This window comes from Nerophis ophidion, linkage group LG05 (assembly GCF_033978795.1).
Source record: "Nerophis ophidion isolate RoL-2023_Sa linkage group LG05, RoL_Noph_v1.0, whole genome shotgun sequence".
In the NCBI taxonomy this organism is placed as follows: domain Eukaryota; kingdom Metazoa; phylum Chordata; class Actinopteri; order Syngnathiformes; family Syngnathidae; genus Nerophis; species Nerophis ophidion.
The window spans coordinates 50,040,964-50,060,408 of NC_084615.1; the positions used below are offsets into that span (position 1 = coordinate 50,040,964).

A 19,445-nucleotide genomic window follows, 5' to 3' on the forward strand; every position below is an offset into this window, starting at 1 on the left:
ACAAAAAAAGACAAATTTGCATCTCGATGGTCAGCTGTGCAATGCGCGACACTGAGGCAATGTTTCAGTTGACATCCATCCATCCATTTTCTACCGCTTATTCCCTTTTGGGGTCGCGGGTCAGTTGACATCAAAAGGCTTTTTTTTTTTTTTTTTTGCATATTGCAACGCGGACAAATCTGGTACAATTTATAATGGAGCAACATTGAAAAATGCTCAGAGAGCACGTTTGTAACAGGATAACAAACGTCGGAATAATGTGTGTGTAATCACACACACATACATTATATATATATATATATATATATAAATATATATATATATATATATATAATGTATGTGTGTGTGATGAATGCAGCTGTGTACATGCTTCCATCTGTTGTAAAGCTCTCTCTCTCTCTCTCTCTCTATATATATATATATATATATATATATATATATATATATATATATAGAGAGAGAGAGCTTTACAACAGATGGAAGCATGTACACAGCTGCATTGACTCTGGACTTGATGAAACACAGTGGACCAAAACCATTGCTGACTGAGGGAAATTCCGTTGTCTAGAGTTCAGGAGTGGCTTGACCATGGGAATACGGCTATTGAAGCTGTATCTGTTGTAAAGCTCTATGGAGATGATGATTTGATTTTCCAGCGTGATCTGGCACCTGTCCACAGTGCCAAAACCACCAGTAACTGGTGTACTGACCATGGTATTACCGTCCTCCATTGGCCTGCCAACTCCCCTGACCTGAACCTCATAGAGAATTTGTGGGTTATTGTGAAGAAGAACCTGAAAGACACCAGGCCCAATAATGCAAATGAGCTAAAGGCCGCTATTGAAGCATCCTGGGCATCCATAACACCTCAGCAATGCCACAGGCCGATTGCCTCCATGCCGAGCCGTATTGATGCAGTAATCCGTGCAAAATTATTCCCAGCCAAGTACTGAGTGCATTATTGACATTTTCAAATGTTTGATTTTGTTTTGCTGTTATAAATCTTTTTTTTTTTACTTGGTCTGAGGAAATATAAAAAAATTTTGAGAAAGGATTTTTGAGTTTTCTTAAGCTGTATGCCATAATCAGCAATATCAAAATTATAAAAGGCTTGCAATATTTCAGTTGATGTGTAATGAATCCAGAATGTATGGCATTTTCATGTTTTTAGTTGCATTACAGAAAATAAAGGACTTAATCACAATATTAAAATTTTCTGAGACAGTCCTGTGTGTGTGTGTGTGTGTATATATATATATATATATATATATATATATATATATACACACACACACACATATACAAACCCCCTTTCCATATGAGTTGGGAAATTGTGTTAGATGTAAATATAAAGGGAATACAATTATTTGCAAGTCATTTTCAACCCATATTCAGTTCAATATGCTACAAAGACAACATATCTGATGTTCAAACTGATAAACGGTTTTTTTTTTTGCAAATAATCATTAACTTTAGAATTTGATGCCAGCAACACGTGACAAAGAAGTTGGGAAAGGTGGCAATAAACACTGATAGAATATAAATAATGCTCATCAAACACTTATGTGGAACATCCCACAGGTGTACAAGCTAATTTGGAACAGGTGGATGCCACGATTGGGTATAAAAACATCCATCCATCCATCATCTTCCGCTTATCCGAGGTCGGGTCGCGGGGGCAGCGGCCTAAGCAGGGAAGCCCAGACTTCCCTATCTCCAGCCACTTCGTCAGCTCTTCCCGGGGGATCCCGAGGCGTTCCCAGGCCAGCCGGGAGACATAGTCTTCCCAACGTGTCCTGGGTCTTCCCCGTGGCCTCCTACCAGCTGGACGTGCCCTAAACACATCCCTAGGGAGGCGTTCGGGTGGTATAAAAACAGCTTTCCAAAAAATACTCAGTTTTTCACAAGAAAGGATGGGGTGAGGTACACCCCTTTGTCCACAACTGCGTGAGCAAATAGTCAAACAGTTTAAGAACAACGCTTCTAAAAGTGCAATTGCAAGAAATGTAGGGATTTCAACATCTACAGAACCGACATCAATCTCTAAAGGATATCACCACACAGGCTCAGGAACACTTCAGAAAACCACTGTCACTACATACAGTTCATCGCTACATCTGTAAGTGCAAGTTAAAGCTCTACTATACAAAGCGAAAGCCATTTATCAACAAGATCCAGAAACGCCGCCGGCTTCTCTGGGCCCGAGTTCAACTAAGATGGACTGATGCAAAGTGGAAAAGTGTTCTGTGGTCTGACGAGTCCACATTTCAAATAGTTTTTGGAAATATTCGACATCATGTCATCCGGACCAAAGGGGAAGCGATCCATCCAGACTGTTATCGACGCAAAGTTCAAAAGCCAGCATCTGTGATGGTAAGGGGGTGCATTAGTGCACAAGGCATGGGTAACTTACACGTCCGCGAAGGCACCATTAATGCTGAAAGGTACATACAGGTTTTGGAACAAGATATGCTGCCATCTAAGTGCTGTCTTTTTCATGGACGCCCCTGCTTATTTCAGCAAGACAATTTCAAGCCACATTCAGCACGTGTTACAACAGCGTGGCTTCGTGAAAAGAGTGCTGGTACTTTCCTGGCCCGCCTGCAGTCCAGACCTGTCTCCCATCGAAAATGTGTGGCGCATTACGAAGCGTAAAATACGACATCAGAGACCCCGGACTGTTGGAAGACCGAAGCTCTATATAAAACAAGAATGGGAAAGAATTCCACTTTCACAGCTTCAACAATTAGATTCCTCAGTTTCCAAAGGTTTATAGAGTGTTGTTAAAAGAAAAGGTGATGTACCACAGTGGTGAACATGCCCTTTCCCAACTACTTTGGCACGTCTTGCAGCCATGAAATTCTTAGTTAATTATTATTTGCAAAAAAAAAAAGTTTATGAGTTTGAACATCAAATATCTTGTCTTTGTAGTGCATTCAATTGAATATGGGTTGAAAAGGATTTGCAAATCATTGTATTTTGTTTTTATTTACCTCTAACACCATTTCCCAACTCATATGGAAACGGTGTTTGTATATATGTATATATATATATACTGTGTATAAAGTACCATTTTTAAGTAGTGGTGTAATGATTTGTTTTACCAACAATTCAATTTTTTTAAGAATCTGTGGTTGCCGATACAATTCATTGAAAATAATTTTTTAGAATGATATGATCCGAAATGATTCAGTGCGTTGAAATTGATTCAGTACCTTTTTAGTAACACTTTCTGCTTTTATTTTCAATATTCAAGATTTTTTAAATAAAAGTACAGTAACCAAAATTTTAAAAGTTGATACCTGCTACTTCTGCTTTTGATTCACAACATAAAATACAATATAAATATAAAAAATAAAGTGCAGCCAAAATCTCTTTAGGTTGAATAAAGAGTAGGTTTACATGCTACTCTTGCTATTGCTTAACATATAAATATCACAAATACAAAATAAATTAATTTAAAAAAAATAAGTGCAACCAAATATTTTCAGGTTAAATGAGCAGTTGTTTTGACCTGCTATTACTCTCATTTTAATAAACAGCTATGGTAGTCACAAAGTCACAACAAAGGTAAACGCCACAACACAACAACTATAAGCCAAATCACGACAATTCAAAAACGGAACAGAAGGGACAGCAAACAAGTTTTGGCTACTCAACAACTTCCTGAGACAGACAGTTGAAAAGAGTGTAATGAACAACATTGGAAAAGTAAGTATAGTGTGACCACCTTTTCAGTCTTAAGTAATATCTGGGCCCGTGACAGAAAGCACAGCGCAAGTCACATGATTCAATAAAATTGACAGCGTGAAAGAGTGATAGAAATGAAGACAAATGAAAAATTATGTAACTATCTTCACAAACGGGATGATTATTATCCTTATCTGAAGCAGAGCTGGGTCAGCCATTCTCATGCAAGTTCCTATATTTTGAACAACATGTGAACAGATATGATGGAGCATGAGACCATTGGCTTACTAACCATGTGAACCACTTCGGGGTAGATGGGCTCGGTGATGACATTCCTGTTGTGGGTTATGTACTCCACCATCTCGCTCAGCGCCGCCCTCTTCACCTCCTTCCATTTCAGGTCGCTCAGTGGGTCCGAGACAAAGTCGAAGAGGACGCAGCACTGCCGCAGCTTCTGGATGAAGAGCTTCTCCTGCTCAGCAGGGGGGACATCTGCACGACGGCAAACCACAAAAGAGAGCATTAAGTGGTTGCTCACAGCTGCTCATCACATGAAATAAATTTTCCCTTAAAGGAGAACTGCACCTTTTTTGGGGAATTTTGCCTATCGTTCACAATCATTATGACGGAGTAATTGACAAAAAAAAAAGAATTCTAAATATTAAATAAATGCGATCAAAAGTGCACTCACAATGGAGCCTATAGGACAGGGGTCGGGAACCTATTTGGCTGAGAGAGCCATGAAAGACAAATATTTTAAAATGTATTTCCATGAGAGCCATATGTTTTAACACTGAATACAACTAAATGCGTGCGTTTTTTTGTAAGACCAACATTTTTAGAGTATAACAAGTCTCTTATTCTTTTTAATAACATTGTTATTTTGAAGCTAACCAATAATACATAAAATACTTCTTGAACAGGTGCAGTAGTAAATGGATGAATGGATTAAAATGGATGAGAATGTTTTGTATTTTGAATGTTATTTTCAGCACTGTGATTACCAGCAGAATTATTCATTACTTATCGTGTTATGCAATGTCAGCTAAGATTTATCTGAGAACCAGATGCAGACATCGAAAGAGCCACAGGTTCCCTATCCCTGCTATAGGAGCTGTTCAATTCTGCCTATAGACCCCCTAAAAAAAAATCCAAACACCTTCATTAGGGTTTTTTATACAGTACATGATGTAAGTATATACGTAATGTAGTAACGGGCACATTTATGATAACATTTAATATTGAAGTATTTTGATCATTTTAAGCATACGCGGCGCATTTCAAAAAGGCATCACAATGTTTGCCTTTTTTTTCTCCTCATCACTGATTTCTGGTTACACCGTTGGGCCTTCTGGAGACGTCGTGGGCTTCAATCAACAAAACGTCAAAGCAGGGTGCCCACCCGATGACCCCAATGACATACTTACCCTCCCTTTCACCACTCCACACCGAATGCTACCGTCAAGATTGTTCCTACTTACCAAATGGATTGAAACATCTCGTTCTGTTTGCTTTACATTAAAAATCCATCCGTCGCCAAGTCTTTCATAAAGATTGTGAACAATAGGCAAAATTCCCCTTTAATACAAACTATAATTGGAAAATGTAGTGATTCACACTGATGGCTGATTCTATAAATTGTCAGAATACAGGTAATTACATCAAGCAAGTGGGGGAAGGAAAGTGTCTATTTGAAGTGTGGCATTTATTTAAATGGCTGATGCACCTCGTAAATAATTGGGACAGGATCCGTTCGAATGGAGGCCGATACTTGAGGAAATCAGTTTCTAATAGAAATCTTTTCCAAATCTTCCAACAACCAAATTGTACAAAAACAAAAGCTAATCTTTCCCATAAGAAATAATTCAAATCTGATTAATCCATTCCAGAAAACCAGGTATTTAAATACAAAACATATTTTTATAGAACATCATCAGAGATGTACATGCAGATAACAGTGTAAAATAGGGATGCACAATATTTTGATACCAATACAATTAACTTTGTGCTTCTCAAGACCGATACTGGAAAGGATAAATTTAACAATCGGTTAAATGTAGTGTGTGCACACTTTTCTTTGCAGCAACTTCTTTAGCAGAAGACGTTTTTATAGGCTTTCAAAACACTGTTAAAGCCACTGGCTTTTCATGTGGCTGATAAGGCTTGATGTGTTAAGTCGTAATGTTTTTTACCCTCTTCGCGAAATCTTTGTAGAACATTTGGTGCATATAGCTAGGAAAATGTAAAGACAAAGCAAAAGAAGTTCACACAATCAACGTTGTTCACAATGAGCTTGTGGGAAGTTTACAACAGGCTTTGGGAAAAAAATATATTCATTCAAATGTATTTATTGGTATGACATAAGTCCTCATATCATGAGATAATTCCTCATATTGGCTCAATAATTATCTGTTGGAAATCCAAATGAACTATCAATGATATATATAAATGGACATTAAACATCACTGTTGGTGGCAAATAACTTTCTTTGTGGCGGCTTATTTCGCCGTGGTACTCAATAGAAATCTGTGGGCTTTTTGTATGGGCACTCGATTCCACTTGAAGTAGAACCGCACTTTTTTATATTTTGCCTATCGTTCACAATCATTATGAGAGACAAGAACACACATATTTTTTCCTAGGATTCTAAAGATGAGAAGAACGCTTGAAAGATGAGTATAATGGCAGTCACCTTTGTAGCCTTCCAAGCCCTCAATCAACGTTATATATACTATGTATATACACATGTTCATAACACTATGTAAAATATCCATCCATCCATTTTCTACCGGTTGTCCCGTTTGGGGTTACAGGGGGTGCTGAAGCCTATCTCAGCTGCACTCGGGCAGAAGGCAGGGTACGTATAATGTTTATTGTACTTTTGGTCGTTTTAAGCATTGCGAGAATTTCTTTTAGCACATTTATGTCAGTTTTCATAGCAGTGCACTTCCTACTTCCGGAAACAAACGCTTGTGTTTGCTATTCATGGCAGACTTGGTAACAGACAATGAAGATGGTTATATTTGGACATTTGAGGACTCACAACCTTATCTTTTTGAAGCAGGAAGAAATGCTGGTTATAGAAGCGAGCACAAAAAGAGGGTGAAACATTGGAGCAGACAGAAGACAAAAGAATGATGTCGGCGTGACTTTGTCACAGTGAAAATGTGGAACTTAGAGTCAAGTTATGCTGGCATAAATGAGTGCCTTCAGGGGTCCCGAAGCTTTGCCGCACCTTTGTTACGGCGACTGGCGGCTTGGGCGATGGCTCTCCAGCAGCGGAACACTGCCGGACCCAACTTGCCCTTTGAGCCTAACCTCGTCCTGAAGTCATGGATCTGACTTGTCGGCATTGTTTAACATGTGATGCCAGATATACAGCAGGGGCGATTGCTAAATATTGCAAGGAAAGTTCAGATTCCCCTAAAATATATAAAAAAGGTTGTCAAATATGTTCTTTTCCGTTTTCATTTCATTGACCAAATGCGTGAATGTATTTAATTTTTTTGTTAGAATTAGCTACTTTTGCAACAGTTGGCGAGACTTTTTTCAATGATGTGGTAGCGTCACAGTGCTGCAGCCAAACCAAACAATTGGATAAATACCCGACTTTGTCCCGCCCACGGACAGTGAGCGAATGAATAAGAGTGATCGAAAGGGGGGCGCAGGGCTTCCGCATGATGAATAGATGACCTGCCTGGGCTGAATCCCTTTTTGTTTAACAGCAACATTAGTGAATCAGAAATCTTGAAATATAAAGCACTGCCATTCTGTTGATGGAGTCATAAAAAAATTTTAAGTGACGGTTCAACTTTCATTCCGTTGATATGGAGACATTTATCATTTTTAAGTGACGTTTTCTTTGTAAAATCTAACATGTTTATATCCTTCCTCTGCTATTGGAGACTGTTCTCATGTTTAAAGTGTATCTGAAAAAAGGCTTCCCCTACTGGAAAGACCAGCAGATGCAACTAGTATACAGAATGTCTTACATTGTACTACAAAAATATGTTCATACTATTTACTAATAACGGATGAGTTTTAAAATGTATGTAAATTATTTTTTTTAGATAGATAGATAGATAGATAGATAGATAGATAGATAGATAGATAGATAGATAGATAGATAGATAGATAGATAGATAGATAGATAGATAGATAGATAGATATTACATTGATTCCTTCAGGAGAGTTAACCTCGGTAAAATTTAAATTCAAGCAGCATTGTACAGAATTGAGATCAAATTAAAAAAGTAAAAAAAATTAAAAAAATAATGTGGGTATATGTTATTGTTTTGCATGCCCTGTCATCCTAGTACGCCCACTTACTCCCAAGAGAGGAGTTGTACAGTCTGATGCCGTGTGGGACCAAATAGTTTTTTTAGTCTATTCGTCCTGCACTTGGGATGAAGCAGTCTAGCACTGAACAGGCTCCTCTGGCTACTGACAACACTATGCAGAGGGTGACTGGCATCATTCATGATGCACACTAGTTTTTCCACTGTCCTCTTCTCTGCCACCGTCACCAGTGAGTCCAGTTTTATTCTGATCGTAGAGCCGGCCCGCCTGATCAGTTTCTCCAGTCTGGAGCTGTCCTTTTTAGATGTACTGCCCCCTCCCAACCCCCCACGCGCAATATGGTGTTATCAAGACTTATTCAATCAATTATTTAGTTCGTCACAGCTTCATCCATCATGCAGCGGCTGAGCAACCACTTGAAAAAAACAAACACACCATCCAGTGGTGTAACACAAAATCAATGAAACACTTAACATGACGATAACATTATTTCAGCTTGCTTGAGATATATTGAGCCATTTCCTCCTTCCTTTGAGGCCCAACGCTGACTTGTTCCCTCATAGTCAGTCATCAAGGCAGCTGGGTGAACATAACCATGGCGACCACGAGCAGAGAGGCAGGACACTGGTGTTAAACTCATCAAATATGCAATGTGCAGCTACTGCTTTAGATTAATCATGTACTACTTGTTTACAAACGTCATCAAATACGCTGACTGACCTTGCAAAAAAATAACTGCAGCCGCCCCACGTCCTTAGCGTAGCACATTTGTGTTTCCTCGTTTGTTCACACAAACCCTTCCTGTAAGGCAGCCGATTGTCATTCATGGGACGCTAGCTGAAAATTTGTCTTCTACTCTGAAGGTGGTTGTGACAAAACCGTGATTGAAATCCCCACAAAATATAAAAAAATATGAGAACAAATACATGGGCTGTGCCAGCATCACGCAAGTGAAATATGCAACGAGACAGTTCATGACATGCTGAATGCTGAACGAACAACAGTGGATTGAAAAAATGCGAAATCCATGGACAAATAATAGCGGCAACATGTGATCATTGCGATGCAAGAATGTGGATGAAGATTATATTTTATATATATACGTGTATATATATATATATATACGTATATATATATATATATATATATATACGTATGTATATATATATACATATATATATATATATATATATATACATATATACGTATATGTATATATATATGTATATATATATATATATATATATATATATATATACGTATATATATATATATACACGTATATATATATATATATATACGTATATATATATATACGTATATATACGTATATATACGTATATATATATATATATATATATATATATATATATATATATATATATATATATATATATATCAATAAAAGACACACCAGCCCCTGACGCATTTTTTCCGACAATTGTGGCCCCCCCGAGTCATATTAATTGCCCATGTCTGTAGTAAACTGTCACCCAGAAAATATATTTGAAGACAGCAAAGCCAAACAGCTTGTGAGGTATTTACATTAATAAAAGTTATTTTGTTGGTTAACTTTGCTGAGAAACAGCATATTCCAGACTGATATAAACATGCCCAATGTGGACGGCACCGCTTTTCAGCAAGTAACATTTGAAAGACACTAAAGTGAACATTATTGTTGTTTTATGCTTTACAATTCTTTTCACTTAAAAAGTATTTTTTGTAGTAATAAATATCATTAGAATTATTAGCAATGTGTTAAGAGTTCAATTACAGTAAGTGTGTTATTCTTAAAAACCCCTGCCACTTCATTTAACACATCATAATATTTTAAAGTCTTTTTGTAGGGAGGAGGGCTTATACCACAATTATAACTTACCGTGACCTTAATACTGTGATAACATTGTACCGTGTAATAAGCTATATGAATATATATTTTGATTCTAAAGAATTGAAAGCAAAAGCAATTGTTAAAGAACCGGAATTACACTCGTATTAACTTGCATGTTACGTACATTGTGTAAATAGTTTATGTAAGTGAGTTGAAAAATAAAGCAAACATACACCCATGCTGATGTCCGTGTTCCCTCCCAAATATATTACACTATATATATCCATTTTGACTTTAAATTATTTTCAGATAAAAAAACACACATTTTTAAAGTGTGGCGACTTCATTTTATAGGAGTAGTAGCGACTTCTTTATTCATTCCCAGAACCCGGTCAACTTCCTTTGTTTTCACTTTATTGAACTGCGCACACAAGGAACGTCGAGGCCACATTGAGGCCTGTGCACATTTACACTGGAATCTGATAAAGATCACATTTACTTGCAGTGCAAACAGTCAGCTGGAAAAAACAGATTTTGAAAAAATCCCATTTGGGCTACTTTGGCCTGCAGTGTAATTGTAGTCACTGACAACAAATTTGCCTGAAACAAATGTTTGCTAGTTTGAATCATTGGTTTCCTTTTGCAAAAGTTCGCTGTGTTTCAGAAAAAGTTGCACAAACTTGTTACAAAACTCCTGTGGTTAATATTTGTTTTTTCATTACATGCCAGCTGGTGGCAGGAGCTTCCACAATTAATTGAAACAGGTGTTGAGAAGTCAAGCGGCTCCTGTTGCACAATAAGCACTTGGGTTCCTGTGAGAAATTAAATATTAAGAGACCAACCCCCAAGAACACAACACATGTATTTTTTGCGCAACTGGCGGGCAGGTAACCTTTTCCGTGCGTGAGAGAGCACAGGAAACTCTTAAATGGGTCATGAGCCTTAGAGGTTATTGCATGAGCTACTATGTTTCCAGACCAAAAACAAAAACATCAAACGTTGACCTTACTTCCTCCAACATCGGAAGAGTTGGTAGAGGATGGGAAACTCCAAACTGCCCCCCAAACTTTCTCCTTCCTCTCTCAGGAATAAGCGATGCTGCTCAACATCTTGCACCAGCTTTAAGGAAAGTCACCTGACAAGTACACACGTTTCTACAAAACCACAAAGTATGCACAAAAAACACAGAACTACTAGAGGTGGCAACGTTTCCTACTCTCACCTCTAAAATGCACGAGGGCCACAAGCTGGAAGGGCTCATTGGAGCCCGGCGCATCCACAAGCATCCCAATGGCCGCTGTAGTGCATGCCAACATCAATGAGGTGACCGCAAGGGGAGAGGAGGGCGGCCAGCCCGCTACAACGAGGAGCCGGCCTCCATTTTAACACTAGAAGCAGAAAATGAGGCTCCCCCTGCCACTAGAGGGAAGCTGCTCGTCTCTTAATGTCATTCCACCTGATTGGCCGGCTGGGGTCACGTGGAGACCGGCTCCAGGAATAAACAAACATGAGGGGAGGGCCCGGCTGACACAGCGTGGGAGAGAATGGTGTGGCTGAAGTAGTGATTTGAGGACACGGAGCAAACTAGAAGGCCGTCATCAGTCATACAAACTTGGTGTCAAAACAATACACACACAGTAACAAATCAAAACTGCTATTGCAGTCAGTCATTCTACCACGGACGGTCAACAAGACGGACCATCTAAAGGTAGATCAACACAAATTAAAGAAAAAATATTAAACCGCTAGTAGTGTTAAATATCTATGTGGAGAATAGGACTTCTAGTACAGTGGTTCTCAACCTTTTTTCAGTGATGTACCCCCTGTGAACATTTTTTTAATTCAAGTACCCCCTAATCAGAGCAAAGCATTTTTGTTTGAAAACAAGAGATAAAGAAGTAAAATACAGCACTATGTCATCAGTTTCTGATTTATTAAATTGCATAAAAGTGCAAAATATTGCTCATTTGCAGTGGTCTTTCTTGAACTATTTGGAAAAAAAGATATAAAAATAACTAAAAACTTGTTGAAAAATAAACAAGTGATTCAATTATAAATAAAGATTTCTACACGTAAAAGTAATCATCAACTTAAAGTGCCCTCTTTGGGGATTATAATAGAGATCCATCTGGATTCATCAACTTCATTCTAAACATTTCTTCCCAAAAATAAAATCATTAACATCAATATTTATGGAACATGACCACAAAAAAATATAGCTGTCAACACTGGATATTGCATTGTTGTATTTCTTCTAAGTTTATGAACTTACATTCATATTTTGTTGAAGTATTATTCAATAAATATAATTATAAAGGATTTTTGAATTGTTGCTATTTTTAGAATATTTTTAAAAAATCTCACGTAGCCCTTGGCATACCTTCAAGTACCCCCAGCGGTACGCGTAACCCCATTTGAGAACCAGTGTTCTAGTACATTAAGCACACATTACATTTGACCACTTTAAATAGGTCCAAACTAAACACACTTTATCATTCAGTTAAAATATGTTCAAGCTTCAGAAGCCACAAAGTGTATTATGCTCAATGCATATTGAAGAGTATACGAGGAGATATGTGACCTCAGCTCTTGATGTATTTAAATAAATAAATGATAAATGGGTTGTACTTGTATAGCGCTGTTCTATCTTCAAGGAACTCAAAGCGCTTTGACACTACTTCCACATTTACCCATTCACACACTGATAGAGGGAGCTGCCATGCAAGGCGCTAACCAGCACCCATCAGGAGCAAGGGTGAAGTGTCTTGCTCAGGACAGAACGGACGTGACAAGGTTTGTACTAGGTGGGGATTGAACCAGCTAACCTCGAGTTGCGCACGGCCACTCTTCCACTGCGCCACGCCGTCCCATTTATCCAATATTTGATAAAGAAAATTACATGAAAAAGTTGTTACATGTTTTATTACGTATCCTGAGTGTTAGGTGAGCTGGATCATTTTATAGCAGGTTAACCATCTTAAAATAAAAATAAAAAATCACATAAGTAGGCCTGAGCAATAAAATGCAAAATAAATTGTGTATTTCTACGTTATAGGTTGGTAATACTGATCCCTCCTCCATTGTCTTCTTATTCTCTGGCAGGGCAGGTACACAAGAGTTCTGTCGATTTGCGACCCGTACTGCAACATACTGTATGAAGTTATAAGGAAAAGCTACATTGAATGACAGTCTTGTTATGTGTTTTGAGCGGGGCAAACAGGTAGCCCCCAATCTATGTGTAGCATTCCAAACTTATTTATGGGAAACACACTGCTTAGTGCTGATGCTACTAATGAGAAAGTTGTTGCACAAGGTTTAAACATTTTAAAATATATTTTTTTCTCCTCTTGTTCCACCATAAGTTTTGCCACTTAGGAGCTTCCGTACCTTGCGCCGTCATCTTACTACACTGAGCAGCAAAACATGGCTAACAGGAGCGAGATGTTTGCTCTAAAGAAAAGAAAAGCTTTGCCAGTACTCTGTTTGGTTTTTTTAAAGGCCTACTGAAATGAGATTTTCTTATTTAAACGGGAATAGCAGGTCCATTCTATGTGTCATACTTGATCATTTCGGGATTATTGGCATATTTTTGCTGAAAGGATTTAGTAGAGAACATCGACGATAAAGTTCGCAACTTTTGGTCGCTAATAGAAAAGCCTTGCCTTTACCGGAAGTATGTGCGCGTGACGTCACGAGTTGCAGGGCTCCACACATATTCACATTGTTTATAATGTGAGCCACCAGCAGTAAGAGCAATTCGGACCGAGAAAGCGACAATTTCCCCATTAATTTGAGCGAGGATGAAAGATTTGTGAATTAGGATATTGATAGTGAAGGAATAGAAGAGAAAAAAAAAAAAGCGACGGCTCCGGGCGACGGCAGTGTGAGCTTTTCAGATTTAATTAGACACATTTACTAGGATAATTCTAGGAGATCCCTTATCTGCTTATTGTTTTAATACCGTTTTAGTGAGATTTTAAAGATTGTAAAAGATTGTAAAGACATACCTCGAGGTCGGATGGCTGCGGTGAACACGAAGTGTCTCAGAGAGAAGCCGAGGAGCCAAGCTCACAGCTGCCGCTGCTGCAGGACGACGAATAATCCAATGATTTCTCCGGTAAGATATAGATCACAATTTCCCCATCCAAAAACATGCTGGTTGACGTAGAGAAAACCTGTTCGCTTGACCGCTCCGCTTCACAACAAACAAAGAAACATCCGCTGTGTCTCGGTGCTAAAGACAGCTGCAATTCACCGCTTTCCAAAAACAGCATTGTTTTTTATAGTCTCCATTATCAAATGAACAAATTGCAAAAGTTTCAGAAACACAGATGTCCAAAATACTGTGTAATTACGCCATGAACAGAGACGACTTTTAGCCGTGTTTGGTGCAGCGCTAATATTTCCTTATAGTCTGTGACGTCACGCGTATGCGTCATCATTCCGCGACGTTTTCAACAAGAAATTGCAATTTAGTAAACTAAAAAGGCCATATTGGCATGTGTTGCAATGTTAATATTTCATCATTGATATATAAACTATCAGACTAAGTGATCGGTAGTAGTGGGTTTCAGTAGGCCTTTAAACAAGCGTGAAACAAGTGACTGCACGCTGCAAAGTTTGTTTTAAGGAGGCATTAGGTAGGGCTGAGCTGTTATACGATCGTGATCGTTTGTTGTGATTAATTTGAATTAGATCACAGTGATAAGCTGTTACCATATTTCCTTGATCAAACATGGCAGAAATTTCTGTTAGAAGTTGTAACCACTTACCGCAGTAGTAACCAGTAGGGAAGCAACAATGCTTGGTGTAATCCTGCACGGAATAATCCACTTTTATTGACCGTGATCCTGTGTGTCTGTGAATAAGTGTGTGTTTGTGTACAATAGCTTGTGTTTATGAAAATGTTTGTGTCAGTGTGTGCGCGAGACCGTCCCGTTCCACCGTCGCAAAAGTCAGTCTCGTCACAATGTAAATGGTAAATGGGTTGTACTTGTATAGGGCTTTTCTACCTTCAAAGTACTCAAAGCGCTTTGAAACTACTTCCACATTTACCCCTTCACACACACATTCACACACTGATGGAGGGAGCTGCCAAGTAAGGCACTAACCAGCACCCATCAGGAGCAAGGGTGAAGTATCTTGCTCAGGACACAACGGACGTGACGAGGTTGGTACTAGGTGGGGATTGAACCATGGACCCTAACATAATTAATGTTTAATCGCGTTGTGCTGCATCCCATTAAACAATTGGAAGTGCAGCCCAGAAGATCAAAATAAAGAAATATGATTAACACAAGCATAGAAGTTAAAACTACATTTAAAAAGCAGCAGCAACTTTAATGACACCATATACTTTCAGTATCTGCTGCAGCGCACCAGTAACCCCGCTGTAAATGAGGACTTGCAGGCACTGAAATGTGACTGTACTGGGCCGGACTGGGAGAATTAACACACCAACTAATTTAATCAGAAAATGCATTTTGTTTGTGTCTTTACTAGAAGAAAACTTTGTTCTTTTTGTTTGTGGATAGAAAAACATTTTGTTCCTGAAATAATAATTAAACGTGTTTTACGTGTTGGTACACATTATTGTACAGTACCATAAAATCAAATCAAACTGCACTTTAATGTTCCCAAAACCAACTAGAAATGGCTTTGGCCAACTTGACTAAGCAGACAAATGTCCATCAAGTAAGTCGCTATAATATTGACCATGATACATGCACCACATCACCGTAAAACTACAATACATACGGTGTAGTGCTGGCTGTGTACAAACAAAACATGAAATGCTGCCTAATACTTTGAAAATACTCTAATATAATTGTTCATGTTTTTTCAGTCAGTGCAGATCGGTGTCTTATATCGCATTGTGTATTACGAACTCAAAATCTTTCAGCTGCTGACGCAAGATACGAGCTTACTTTTTCCCGTAGCGAGCTTGCAGCTAATGCCACTTCCTCGGTGTTCGCTCTTAGAAAAACAATGTGGCAGGTTCGCTACAGCTTGGTTATCATACAGATTACCTAAATATAAATAAAGTATTATTGGTGGTTTTTGAATGCATTTTCAAAGTGATTTAAAGGCAGTATGAAATGATCACATTAGTTGCATTGCTAGCCACCTACAACGAGGTGATTATTACAAATTAAAATGCAAATAAAAACAAGTCTTTTTTTCTCTCATAAGGATTGTGAACGATAGATAAACAATTCCAAACAAAAAAAAAGAAGAAGAAAATAAAAAACGAGTCCTTCAGATAGCCATCCATCCATTTCTACCACTTATTTCCTTCGGGGACACGGGGGCGCTGGAGCCTATCTCAGTTACAATCGGGCAGAAGGTGGTGTACACCCTGGACAAGTCGCTACCTCTCATCACAGGGCCAACACAGATAGACAGACAACATTCACACTCACAGACTAGGGACCATTTAGTGTTGCCAATCAACCTATCCCCAGGTGCATGTCTTTGGAGGTGGGAGGAAGCCGGAGTACCCGAGGGGAACCCACGCAGTCACGGGGAGAACATGCAAACTCCACAGAGAAAGATCCCGAGCCCGAGATTGAACCCAGGACTACTCAGGACCTTCGTATTGTGAGGCAGACACTCTACCACTGTGCTGCCCCCTTCAGATAGCAATTATTGTTATTCCTATGTATTCAAACAAAGCAATAATGGTGGGCTAGGAAAAAATTGACCGAACAATGAGTAACTTTAAAAACGCTGGTAATAGAGACAAATCTGCAGCTCTATGTTATCATTGTGTGATCACCTGCACTATGTTAGCATGTCGTGATGGTCTTACTTTCAGTTTGTAGCTGAATAATTAGCCAATAAAGACCACAACACCTTGTTCTTAATGGCTAAAGTCAAGTTTTGTGTAACTGTGATTCAAATATGAAGGAGACAATATGATATGCTGTTTGCTGCTAACAAAAACCTGTCAAACCAAGTCAAAAAGTATGTTGCTATTTTAACATCTGAAAGCAGCGCTGTTGATATCCGATGCTTGTGTATCAATACTTTGTTGTAAGAGTTGGCAAACATGTTTGTCCAATCTCTAAGTTAATTCATTGTTTATTAAAAGTAGTAATTCTGCATATGCTTGAATTATGTTACTAAAACTGATGTTTTAAACACAGAATGGCGGTGTGTCTAAACTTCTGCTGGCCCAGTAGAAAGCAGTGATTTGTTTAAAAAACAAACTGCAACTAAGACGAAGTGTCATTTCTGCGGCAGCCTTTCCTCAAATGCGTGTTTTAATTGAGAACTGGTTAACCTCTTCCTGGCGGGTGACACTGCCTGTCATGCACAACGGTATTTCTGGTATTTCTGAATTCATGCACAGAACAGATGGCCGTCTAGTAGCCCGCAGCAGGAGACCAGCTGATTGTGACAGAAAACAGGATGTCTTCTCAGTATGAGCAACGCAGGATGTGAATGAAGCCTATGAGGTCCATTTTGCCCAAGCAGCAAGATAACGCCACTAATGCAGTAGTGTGTATGGAAACAATTAAAACAACGCAGCTATTTTGTGCAATGAATTACGTTAGTTGAGAAAATGAAAAAATGCTGACTCATTAACACTAATCAGGTTAGCTTACATGAGAGGGGCAAAATAATAGAAACAGTATAGAGTTATGGAGTAATGGTAAATAGAAACCGAGAAACACTAAAAACTGCTGAGGGATCAGGTAATGATGTCATCTTTGTGCTTGCATAATTGGCTGTGACACATTTAAGTGTAGCTTTATTGAACAATGTAGGAGAAAGAAATACCACAATGGGAAACAAAGTCAGTAAAAATAGATGAAAAGCCAGATTGAAACTTTTGAGGTCACAATTGAGACAATGGGAGCTTTTAGACTGGGGGTTAGGGATCCCACAGTAGCAATAGCTGGGTTGCAATTACATGACCTAAAGGCACATTCGGACATTTCCGGGTTTCAGGCGATGGTCTAGAGCAGTGGTTCTCAAATGGGGGTACGCGTACCCATGGGGGTACTTGAAAGTATGCCAAGGGGTACGTGAGATTTTTTAAAAATATTCTAAATATAGCAACAATTCAAAAATCCTTTATAAATATATTTATTGAGCAATACTTCAACAAAATATGAATGTAAGTTCATAAACTGTGAAAATAATTGCAACAATGCAATTTTCAGTATTGACAGCTTGATTTTTTTGTGATGTTGAAAAATTTATTTTTCTGTAAGGAAATGTTTAGAATGAAGTTCATGAATCCAGATGGATCTCTATTACAATCCCCAAAGAGGGCACTTTATGTGTAGAAATCGTTATTTATAATTGAATCACTTGTTTATTTTTCAACAAATTTTTAGTTATTTTAATATCTTTTTTTCCCAATTATTTCTTCAAGAAAGACCACTACAAATTATCAATATTTTGCACTGTTATACAATTTAAAGGCCTATTGAAACCCACTACTACCGACCACAAAGTCTGATTATATATCAATGATGAAATCTTAACATTGCAACACATGCCATTACGGCCGGTTTAGTTTACTAAATTGCAATTTTTTATTTCAGGCGGAAGTATCATGCTAAAACGTTGCGGTATAATGACGCGTGCATAGTAGAGGACATTTTGTTCCAGCACCGTTCCCAGCTATAAGTCGTCTGTTTTCATCGCATAATTCCACAGTATTATGGACTGTGTTGCTGAATCTTTTGCAATTTGTTCAATGAATGATGGAGACGTCAAAGAAGAAATCTGTAGGTCGGAAGCAGTGTATTGCAGCCGCCTTTGGTAACACAAACACAGATGGTGTTTCATTGTTTACATTCCCGAAAGATGACAGTCAAGCTTTACTATGGAACAGAGATGTCAAGCGAACACGGTTGGATTGGACCACACACACAAAGTACAGTGTATTATGCAGCGATCATTTCGAAAGATCGTGTTTCGAAGAAGGTCCCTTGCGAAGAGCAGAAATGGGCATCGCCACCACCCATTGACTGGTGCTGAAGAAAGGTGCGGGGCCGACCTTCAGGTACGACCATATAATCTCACTAAAACACAAATAACACAATAAGCAGATAAGGGATTTTCCAGCATTATCCTAGTAAATCTGTCTAATAACATTTGAATCGCTCCCACTGCCCTCGTTCTTTTTTTTTCTAGTCCTTCACTCTCACTTTCCTCATCCACAAATCTTTCATCCTCGCTCAAATTAATGGGGAAATCGTCGCTTTCTCGGTCCGAATCGCTCTTACTGCTGGTGGCTCACATTATAAACAATGTGAGGATGTGAGGAGCCCTCACACCATTGACGTCACGCGCACATTGTCTGCTACTTCCGGTACAGGCAAGGCTTTTTTATTAGCGACCAAAAGTTGCAAATTTTATCGTCGATGTTCTCTACTAAATCCTTTCAGCAAAAAGATGGCAATATCGCGAAATGATCAAGTATGACACATAGAATTGACCTGCTATCCCCGTATAAATAAGAAAATCTAATTTTAGTAGGCCTTTAATTAATCAGAAACTGATGACATAGTGCTGTATTTTACTTCATCTCTTTTTTTCAACCAAAAATGCCTTGCTCTTATTAAGGGGGAACTAGAATTAAAAAAAAAATGTTCACAGGGGGTAC

At 38.5% G+C, this 19,445-nt stretch overlaps 1 protein-coding gene across 5 annotated transcripts in view; it reads right to left on the reverse strand.

Moving 5' to 3' along the window:
• LOC133553273 (serine/threonine-protein phosphatase 2A 56 kDa regulatory subunit gamma isoform-like) overlaps nucleotides 1-19,445 on the reverse strand; it is a 66,191-nt gene that overhangs the window by 20,296 nt on the left and 26,450 nt on the right. For 4 of the 5 annotated variants that reach the window (XM_061901295.1, XM_061901294.1, XM_061901296.1 and 1 more), the window contains exon 4: nucleotides 3,983-4,182. In XM_061901295.1, the coding sequence (XP_061757279.1) occupies nucleotides 3,983-4,182 (200 nt within the window). Of the gene's footprint in view, nucleotides 1-3,982; nucleotides 4,183-11,042; nucleotides 11,205-19,445 lie in introns of those variants that run through there. The other variant, XM_061901298.1, reaches the window with a different exon arrangement.